Genomic DNA, 10,860 nt, shown 5'->3' on the forward strand with positions numbered 1-10,860 from the left:
ACTTATGTGAAGGATCTGGAGTGGGACTTCGTGGCTTCAAGCCCTGGCTCCACTACTTGATGGCTGCGCGACCTGGGTTAAGTCACGCAACCTCTCTGAACCCCAGTTTATTCATCTGTAAACAGGCCAATAATAGCACGAGATTTGCAGCGCGGGTGGAGCTCAAAGTGCAGGGTTGTCCCTGGTGAACCCATCACTTTTATATTTATCCTTTGATGAAGCCAGTACAATTCCTATCTGGTTAATTAGATACATCCCAACTCTTCCCTCGAGTTTGCCCTTCCCCCCGCCTCGTGAAGTCCTTGTTCTCTTAGCTGTCTTGAAAATCCTATGCATCAGCAGGTAGGAAAGGGCGCGCCGGGCGGGGGAAGCCACCCCCGCCCGAGCGCCCCCTTCGCGACCGCAAGCGCGCCCAGGAAGACCACAGAGCGGCGGGTGCGCGGCGAGGTGGCGATACGCGCCCGGGCTCGGCCTGCGGGTGGTGGCCCAAGCGTCCGCGTCGCTGGCCTGGCAGGCGCGACCGTGCGTGCGCAGCCGAGGGTGGTGGCGGCCGGCACCCCACCCTCGGCCGCCGCCTCCGCGTGTCAGGTGCCGTGAGAAGCGCGGGAGGGGCGGCCGCAGGCAGCGCCCAGGGATATGACTGGAGCCGACTTTCCAGAAGCGGCGCACGCAAAGCCCAGCTCCGCACGCAAGGGGGAGGCGACAGCAGAAACTTTTCAACCCGATAAAGTTCGCCGGAGCGCGGAGATTCGCCTCCTCCCACCACTCTCCGCCCCGCTCGGGTCCCGCCCCGCTAGCTCCCCCAGGCCCCCCGCCCAGTCGCCCCAGCTTGGCTCCCCGCCCTGCTCCAACGGCTTCCGTCGCAGCCTGGGCGGCCCCGCGCCCACCAGCGGGCGGCGCCACCTGGAGTGGCCTCTACGCGGGAAATCTCAGGGCCAGCTGCGCCCCAGGAGCCTTTGTGTGCCCAAGGACTGTCGGGGCCCCGGGGCGGGGGAGCGGCTACTTTTAGGGATTCTTGATCTCGCCGCAAGAACTGGAAAAAATTTAGCACGCCAAAGAGCTGCCACTGAGGTGGAAATTTGTTTGCGAGAACCTAAGATAAAATTTAAACAACAAACCAGGGGCGCTGTGAGGCAAACCGCTGCCACTACACTGGCTTTCTGGGAAGCAAGCTCAAGTCGCGGAGAGGGAAGGGAGGTCGTGCTCTCCGGGCGGGACGCGCTCCCAAGTCGAGCGCAGCGGCCGGGGCAGGTTGTACAGAGCGCGGTTCTGGGGACACCATGCGGCCTCGATTGGAGGTGGCTGTGATGAAGAGCGGTTACCGCACAATGGAAACGTGGGCACCTCCGCTCCCATGATAGCCTGCTGGTAGAGCTCCGAGGCCAGCCGATGCGCCCCGACGGGAGTCCGGGTCAAAGCGGCTTGGTGTGCGGCGCGCCCCGCCCCCCGCAGGCCCCGCCCCGCCAGGTCGCGCTGCCCTCCTTCTACCCAGTCCTTAAAACCCGGAGGAGGGGGATGGCGCGCTTTGACTCTGGAGTGGGAGTGGGAGCGGGAGCGAGCGCTTCTGCGACGCCACTTGTGAGAGCCGCAAGGGAATGGGAATTGACGCCACTCACCGACCCCCAGTCTCAATCTCAACGCTGTGAGGAAACCTCGACTTTGCCAGGTCCCCAAGTGCAGCGGGGCTCGGCGAGCGAGGCACCTTTCTCCGTCCCCATCCCAATCCAAGCGCTCCTGGCACTGACGACGCCAAGAGACTCGAGTGGGAGTTAAAGCTTCCAGTGCGGGCAGCAGGTGTCCAGGGCGGGCCTGCGGGTTCCTGTTGACGTCTTGCCCTAGCCAAAGGTCCCAGTTTCTTCTCGGAGCCGGCTGTCCCGCGCCACTGGAAACCGCACCTCCCCGCAGGTCAGTCTGTCTGCGGAGCCGCTGCCCCGCGACCTCTTCAGATGGATTCTTGCGGGTAGGGGGTGGCGTGGTAGGCACTTTAAAGGAAATCAAGCGCCACCGCCTCGATGCCCGCAGCGTTGTCCCCAAATTGCAGGAACCGTTACGCGCCTTGCAGGGAGGGGAAGGGTTTGGCGCTGGGTTACAGCGAGGTGGAAACACGCCTCTTCTCCAAGGGAGAGTGGGTTGGGGATGGGAAGGGGCGTCTTCGGCCATTTCTCCAGAGAGTCAGCTCTGACCTCTCCACCCAACGGCACTCAGTCCCCCGAGGCTGGGGTAGGGGCGTGGGGCGCCCGCTCCTGTCTCTGCACCCCTGAGTGTCACGCCTTCTCCTTTCTGTCCCCAGCATGGGCACCAGCCTCAGCCCGAACGACTCTTGGCCGCTAAACCCGCTGTCCATCCAGCAGACCACGCTCCTGCTACTCCTGTCGGTGCTGGCCACTGTGCATGTGGGCCAGCGGCTGCTGAGGCAACGGAGGCGGCAGCTCGGGTCCGCGCCCCCGGGCCCGTTTGCGTGGCCACTGATCGGAAACGCGGCGGCGGTGGGCCAGGCGGCTCACCTCTCGTTCGCGCGCCTGGCGCGGCGCTACGGCGACGTCTTCCAGATCCGCCTGGGCAGCTGCCCCATAGTGGTGCTGAATGGCGAGCGCGCCATCCACCAGGCCCTGGTGCAGCAGGGCTCGGCCTTCGCCGACCGGCCGTCCTTCGCCTCCTTCCGTGTGGTGTCCGGCGGCCGCAGCATGGCTTTCGGCCACTACTCGGAGCACTGGAAGGTGCAGCGGCGCGCAGCCCACAGCATGATGCGCAACTTCTCCACGCGCCAGCCGCGCAGCCGCCAAGTCTTCGAGGGCCACGTGCTGAGCGAGGCGCGCGAACTGGTGGCGCTGCTGGTGCGCGGCAGCGCGGACGGCGCCTTCCTCGACCCGAGGCCGCTGGCCGTCGTGGCCGTGGCCAATGTCATGAGTGCCGTGTGTTTCGGCTGCCGCTATAGCCACGACGACCCCGAGTTCCGTGAGCTGCTCAGCCACAACGAGGAGTTCGGGCGCACGGTGGGCGCAGGCAGCCTAGTGGACGTGATGCCCTGGCTGCAGTACTTCCCCAACCCGGTGCGCACCGTTTTCCGCGAATTCGAGCAGCTCAACCGCAACTTCAGCAACTTCGTCCTGGACAAGTTCTTGAGGCACTGCGAAAGCCTTCGGCCCGGGGCCGCCCCCCGAGACATGATGGACGCCTTTATCCTCTCTGCGGAAAAGAAGGCGGCCGGGGACTCGGACGATGGTGGCGCGCGGCTGGATTTGGAGAACGTACCGGCCACTATCACTGACATCTTCGGCGCCAGCCAGGACACCCTGTCCACCGCGCTGCAGTGGCTCCTCCTCCTCTTCACCAGGTAAAGCCTCTGGGAGGCGTGGGCCAGGTCTTTTCTCCTTTGAAAAAGGCGGAGTAGAGACAGGATATGCTGAGTTTGCAAGCAGCGCCCCGGGTTTGGGGTTTCGCTCCAGGTCCCCACCCCTCAAAACCAAGATCGCGTCGGTAAAGGGACTCATAGTGAGGGCTGAGACACGCGCAAGCGCCCCACCCAGCGGTGCCCCGACCCCTCCGCATCTCCTATCTTGTCTCTATCCTCCCCTCCGCTGCTTGCGAGTGAGAACACATTTGCAAGACCCCTCCCCCCCCCCCCCCCCGGAAAAACAAGAGTTTTTAAGTGCTTGGAGATGAGCCCTGATAGCTCTCTCCCTGGCGCAGTACAAGCAGAACTAGAATAGTTGCGAAAGAAAAGGTAATGCCATAAATATGTTAAACACAGAAGCCTCTCCTAGGCGAGTCCTCGGCGTGGATCCGAGGCCGCCCAGCCCGGGCGCTAAAAGCGGGCCGCCCGTCAGGGCTTTGTTCCAGGCCAAGGAAACCCATGGAGGCCGGGCCAGCCGACAGGTAACCCGCACAGAAGCTTTCAGAAGGCGGCCACAACTAGCGGGCAGTGCTAGGTTTATAAAACCTACGCGCTAAGAGTTTGAGAAATGCCGGGGTAGAAGACAAGAAGCAGTCGCTTTTACGAGTGCAGAGTAGCATTCAGAAAGGCAGATGGGATATCCAGGAGGCGCCTGCAGACCTTTCTGGCCCCTGCCCTTGGCTCAGTTAGCGGACCCCCTGATGCCCACGTTGGTCTCTACTAACCTCCGACACGCACGGATTCAACAGGTCCCTGGTGTCGGGTTGCCATATTTGGCAAAAGAAAAGTTAAGTTTTACACGGGAATACTTACACTAAAAGATTAGCCCTTTGATCTGAAATCCATATTTAACTGGGCGGCCTGTAGTATTTACTCTGGAAACACTACCCCTAGGGGCAAATGTTTCGCAAGGCAAATCTTGATTGCCGAAGAGACCAGAAATCCTGGTTGTGTCATTTCTTGGAGCACAAGTGAGCAGTTGGAGATGCTGAATCTGCAGGCGCCACAGTAAGGTGTTTGGAAGGCAGAGAATGACTCTTATTAAAATCCACTGCAATCTATATTTCCTTAGATACTGTACAGCTACCTTCACAAATTAAAAGTTTCTGTATACTTAAAATGGCTTTTTAGTATTAAAATCATAGAAACACCCATGGTGGGTGAGGGAGAGGCAGAAATTGAATAAAGAAAAGTCAACCAGAGATCAGGGAAAAGGAAATCCCGGAATAGGATCCATAGCTTTTTGGGCATCTCCAGATAGGCATTTTAACTTTTGAAACGGCCTTTGTTTTTCATTAGAACCACGACAGTTCTCCGAGGACTCCAATTAGGCGGCAAAAAGAAATAAAACAATTTGGGGGTCACTTTCAATTCAATATGCTGATACTTTTTTTTTCCTTTTTAGTGAAAAGACAGTATGACAGGGCTTGGCAAATTACACGATCTGTTTTTGTATATACGTTTTATTGAAGCAGTCATGCCCATTCATTTATACATTGTCTATGGCTGCGTTCACTCTACAACACAGGGCAGAGCGGAGTAGTGCAACAAAGAAGGTTTGGTCCACAAAGTCTAAAATAGTTACTATCTGGCTCTCCCCACCATATATGTTTCTATGAAAAAAGTTGGCAGACTCCTGCAATATAATGTTGAAGAAGCGATTCTAAAAATAACTCTCCATTTCATCACATATGTGTATGCATTTTTTTTTTCGGAGTTGCAAACAATCATTTACATGTTTTTCGACTTCTAACACTTTGACTTAAGGTAGTGGACATTTCTAATCTTTTAATATTTATTTTGGTAATTTTTGATGGCTACATAGTATTTTGCCATGATAATGTATAGTTATATATAATCATTTATTGAACTTTAATGTTGGTCATTGGCCTTGATTGCATTTTTAAAATTTTTATTTTAATTTTATGTATTTACTTACCTTAGAGACAGGGTTTCACTACATTGCCCAGGCTGGTCCCAAACTCCTGGGCTCAAGCAGTTCTCCTGCCGCTGTCTGGCAGGTAGCTGGGACTACAGGCATGTACCACCATGCCTGGCTAATTTTTAGAATTTTAGGTCCTGTTGTGGTTACGTATTTTTGTACTTCTTAAATTACTTTCTGAAAACACATTTCTGGGCATGGATTACTGGGTTTAAAATGAGGCGGGAAGAGGTTACCTTCATGTCTCTTGCCTTGTACTAAGATTTTGTTTTTTAGAAAGATTGTATCAGTTTGTATCATCAACAGTGAATAAGTATTACAGTTTGTATACCATAATCTTATGAACATTGGGTATTGGCTTTTAAATTTAAAAAATACGGTATGTAGCTTTATCCATCAGGACACTAATTATCTTTGTATAAAATGAGAACAGCATGTCTGTTGGGATTGTCCAGGGAAATGACGGAGAAAAAACATTTACTTTCACATTGTAACTTTTGTGGGCTCTGGGTGCTTTTGCCTTTGTAGATTCCTTATACTATAAAAAAATTAAAAATTAAATTTCATGACTACCCTGATATAAAGATGAATACATTAAAATGATGCATGAAAATATTTTCTTCTACCTAAAAGTGAGTTTTTTTAGGTCTGAAGATTGTAAAAGACCTAAAAATATTTTCATGGGCCCCTAAAAAGTGGTGTGAGCCCTAGGCACTGTCCCTGCAGTACCCAATGGAAAAGCTGGCCTTATCTACTATTGTGCTTTTTGAGGCTGGGAAAACTTAGAGTTTTTTGACTTATAATGGGAAAGACAGCATTAGTCATGCAAGGCCTATTACAGGAAATATAATTCCTAAAGTCCATCTTGCAATTTAGTGAGAAATCAGGAAGCTGTTTTAGATTTTTTTCCCAGAAATATTAATTTAGTCACTGAGCTCGATAGCCTATTTAAGGAAAAGTGGAATTAAAATAAATTATAATGTGCTTTCTAGATGAAATAAGAATTTTGCTCACTTGCTTTTCTCTCTCCACATTAAACACCAAACAGGTATCCTGATGTGCAAGCTCGAGTGCAGGCAGAATTGGATCAGGTCGTGGGGAGGGACCGTCTGCCTTGTATGGGTGACCAGCCCAAACTGCCCTATGTCCTGGCCTTCCTTTATGAAGCCATGCGCTTCTCCAGCTTTGTGCCTGTCACTATTCCTCATGCCACCACTGCCAACACCTCTCTCTTGGGCTACCACATTCCCAAGGACACTGTGATTTTTGTCAACCAGTGGTCTGTGAATCATGACCCAGTGAGGTGGCCTAACCCGGAGAACTTTGATCCAGCTCGATTCTTGGACAAGGACGGCCTCATCAACAAGGACCTGACCAGCAGAGTGATGATTTTTTCAGTGGGCAAAAGGCGGTGCATCGGCGAAGAACTTTCCAAGATGCAGCTTTTTCTCTTCATCTCCATCCTGGCTCACCAGTGCAATTTCAGGGCCAGCCCAAATGAGCCTGCGAAAATGAATTTCAGTTATGGTCTGACCATTAAACCCAAGTCATTTAAAGTCAACGTCACTCTCAGAGAGTCCATGGAGCTCCTTGATAGTGCTGTCCAAAAGTTACAAGCCGAGGAAACTTGCCAATAAGAGGCAAGAGGCAAGCTGAAATTTTAGAAATATTCACATCTTCGGAGATGAGGAGTAAAATTCAGTTTTTTTTCTAGTTCCCCTTTTGTGCTGCTTCTCAATTAGCCTTTAAGGTGAGCATAAGTCAGCTGTCCATCAGGTGAGGTGTGCTCCATACCCAGTGGTTCTTCATGAGTAGTGGGCTATGCAGGAGCTTCTGGGAGACTTTTTTGAGTCAAAGACGTAAAGGGCCCAATGAATTATTATATACATACTGCATCTTGGTTATTTCTGAAGGTAGCATTCTTTGGAGTTAAAATGCACATATAGACACATACATCCAAACACTTACACAAAACTATTAAATGAAGAAGTATTTTGGTAACCAGGCCATTTTTGGTGGGAATCCAAGATTGGTCGCCCATATGCAGAAATAGACAAAAAGTATATTAAACAAAGTTTCAGAGTATATTGTTGAAGAGACAGAGACAAGTAATTTCAGTGTAAAGTGTGTGATTGAAGGTGATAAGGAAAAGATAAAGACCAGAAATTCCCTTCTCACCTTTTCAGGAAAATAACTTAGACTCTAGTATTTATGGGTGGATTTATCCTTTTGCCTCCTGGTATACTTCCTTACTTTTAAGGATAAATCATAAAGTCCGTTGCTCAAAAAGAAATCAATAGTTGAATTAGTGAGTATAGTGGAGTTCCATGATTTATCATGAATTTTAAAGTATACATTATTAAATTGTAAAACTCCAAGGTGACGTTGTACCTCTTTTGCTTGCCAAAGTACATAATTTCAATTATCAGCAAAGAAAAAAAAAAGCCAGCCAAGCTTTAAATTATGTGACTGTAATGTACTGATTTCAGTAAGTCTCATAGGTGAAAAAAAAGTCACCAAATAGTATGCAATATATTACTTAATTGTCCGTAAGCAGTATATTAGTATTATCTTGTTCAGGAAAAGGTTGAATAATATATGCCTTGTATAATACTGAAAATTGAAAAAGTACAACCAACTCAACCAAGTGTGCTAAAAATGAGCTTGATTAAATCAACCACCTATTTTTGACATGGAAATGAAGCAGGGTTTCTTTTCTTCACTCAAATTTTGGCAAATCTCAAAATTAGATCCTAAGATGTGTTCTTATTTTTATAATGTCTTTATTGAAATTCTATTTATAATACACAATCTCATTTTGAAAATAACCTAATTAGTATATTAAAATTCCAAATTCATGGCATGCTTAAATTTTAACTAAATTTTAAAGCCATTCTGATTATTGAGTTCCAGTTGAAGTTAGTGGAAATCTGAACATTCTCCCGTGGAAGGCAGAGAAATCTAAGCCGTGTCTGCCTAGTGAATAATGGAAAATGCCATGAATTATCTGGATGTTCTTTTTATGAGGTGACAAGAGTTGGGGACAGAACTCCCATTATTACAACTGACCAAGTTTCTCTTCTAGATGATTTTTTGAAAGTTAACATTAATGTCTGCTTTTTGGAAAGTCAGAATCAGAAGATAGTCTTGGAAGCTGTTTGGAAAAGACAGTGGAGATGAGGTCAGTTGTGTTTTTTAAGATGGCAATTACTTTGGTAGCTGGGAAAGCATAAAGCTCAAATGAAATGTATGCATTCACATTTAGAAAAGTGAACTGAAGTTTCAAGTTTTAACTTTCATTGCAATTAAACTTCCAAAGGAAGTTCTACAGTGTCCTAAGTGCTAAGTGCTTATTACATTTTATTAAGCTTTTTGGAATCTTTGTACCAAAATTTTAAAAAAGGGAGTTTATGATAGTTGTGTGTATGTGTGTGTGGGGTGGGGGGATGGTAAGAGAAAAGAGAAAGACTGAGAAGAAGGAAAGATGGTTAAACATTTTCCCACTCATTCTGAATTAATTAATTTGGAGCACAAAATTCAAAGCATGGACATTTAGAAGAAAGATGTTTGGCGTAGCAGAGTTAAATCTCAAATAGGCTACTAAAAAAGTCTACAACATAGCAGATCTGTTTCATGGTTTGGAATATTAAAAAACTTCATGTAATTTTATTTTAAAATTTCATAGCTGTACTTCTTGAATACAAAAAATCATGCCAGTATTTTTAAAGGCATTAAAGTCAACTACAGAAAGCAGGCTTACCCAATACATTTAAATTTTTTGGCACTTGCCATTCCAAAATATTATTCCCCAGCAAGGCTGAGATAGTGAATTTGGGCTGCTGTAGCCTATTTTTTTAGATTGAGAAATGTGTAGCAGCAAAAATAATCATGAACCAATCTGGATGTCTTATTATGTCAACCAGGTCCAGATGTGCTATAATCTGTTTTTATGTATGTAGGCCCAGTCGTCATCAGATGCTTGCGGCAGAAGGAAAGCTGTGTTTATATAGAAGAAAGTAAGGTGCTTAGAGGTTACCTGGCTTATTTAATATGTTTATAACCTTGTTAAAGAAAGGAAAAGAAAACAAAAAACGAATAAAAATAACTGAATTTTGAGGCTGGAGTAATCAGATTACTGCTTTAATCAGAAAGCCTCATTGTATTTCTACTGGAGAGAGAATGTATTTGCTGACAACCATTAAAGTCAGAAGTTTTACTCCAGGTTATTGCAATAAAGTATAATGTTTATTAAATGCTTCATTTGTATGTCAAAGCTTTGACTCTGTAAGAAAATTGCTTTTTTCCAAAACAAAAAGATGTCTCAGGTTTGTTTTGTGCATTTTCTAAAAGCTTTCATGTCCCAGAACTTAGCCTTTACCTGTGAATTGTTACTACAGCCCTAATATTTTCCTAGATCTATATTAGATCAAATAGTTGCATAGCAGTATATGTTAATTTGTGTGTTTTTAGCTGTGACACAACTGTGTGATTAAAAGGTATACTTTAGTAGACATTTATAACTCAAGGATACCTTCTTATTTAATCTTTTCTTATTTTTGTACTTTATCATGAATGCTTTTAGTATGTGCATAATAGCTACAGTGCATAGTTGTCACCAAAATACATTCTGGGGAAACAACATTTATATGTAGCCTTTACTGTTTGATATACCAAATTAAAAAAAAATTGTATCTCATTACTTATACTGGGACACCATTACCAAAATAATAAAAATCACTTTCATAATCTTGTTATGAAGTTTTTATGTTGTAGCAAATATAGTCTAATGTATCACTTTATTTCAACTATTACTATGGATTATTCAATTGAAATATTGCACTGTAAACATTTTATTTGTCCATTCTACATCTCAGGCTGAGGCCGCATGCTTTTTTTTCCCGTAGGTTTTCATCAGCCAAATTTCTAATCTCTATATTTTTGAATTTCTAAGAACCAACACGGAGGTTACATTTCAATGCAAACAATCAAGCCAAACGAGAATTAATTTGCAATGTTGAAAGATTGAATAGATTGCAACTTTAAGTTGCTGATTGATTTCTGCTTCATCTAAAGAATGCAGTACACATTTTTCTTCCTCAGCTGCATACCAGTCCTTTCTCTGAGTATTTTCTTCTTTCATTTTTTAAAGGTACATGTGCCTTAATAAGCGCAATTAATGTCCAATAAAATAAGATGGGTACAAGTATTCTGTCATGTACTATGTGGAAATATTTTATTGCCAATCTTTTTACTTGGTAAAAAGACTTGACTTCACAGGGCCTAGGTCATGAATCTCCAGGCCTTCACTGTGCCTCACTCACAGATGACAGGGCTTAGAGTACCAAAGGCTCTTTATCGTCCAGACTACAGCTCCTATTACTGTGAAAACAGGAAAAGAAGTAAAAATTGCACAAAATGGCATTGATACTTCGGCGCGGGAACCTCACTTTAGCAGCCAGAAGGTATGGCTATGGAGTGGTTTAAGAGAATACTCACTAGTTTTCCAGATGTATGACAGTAGGAT

General features: G+C 46.4%; 1 protein-coding gene across 1 annotated transcript; it reads left to right on the plus strand.

The window, feature by feature from the left end:
• The first annotated feature begins 1,527 nt into the window (after positions 1 to 1,527).
• On the plus strand, positions 1,528 to 10,182 carry LOC116483024 (cytochrome P450 1B1). Its single transcript, XM_032176676.2, has 3 exons — positions 1,528 to 1,905; positions 2,291 to 3,334; positions 6,385 to 10,182. Exons 2-3 carry the CDS (start codon positions 2,292 to 2,294, stop codon positions 6,971 to 6,973), a joined length of 1,632 nt encoding a protein of 543 aa, XP_032032567.1. The 5' UTR covers positions 1,528 to 1,905; position 2,291; the 3' UTR covers positions 6,974 to 10,182.
• Positions 10,183 to 10,860: the final 678 nt, after the last annotated feature.

This window comes from Hylobates moloch, unplaced genomic scaffold (assembly GCF_009828535.3).
Source record: "Hylobates moloch isolate HMO894 unplaced genomic scaffold, HMol_V3 SCAFFOLD_15, whole genome shotgun sequence".
NCBI lineage: Eukaryota > Metazoa > Chordata > Mammalia > Primates > Hylobatidae > Hylobates > Hylobates moloch.

Excerpts from the sequence above, each read along its gene's own strand:
- LOC116483024 (XM_032176676.2), top strand. The coding sequence starts at position 2,292 with ATGGGCACCAGCCTCAGCCCGAACGACTCTTGGCCGCTAAACCCGCTG. Across the intron at positions 3,335-6,384 it reads CTCCTCCTCCTCTTCACCAG|GTATCCTGATGTGCAAGCTC; the intron begins GTAAAGCCTCTG and ends AACACCAAACAG.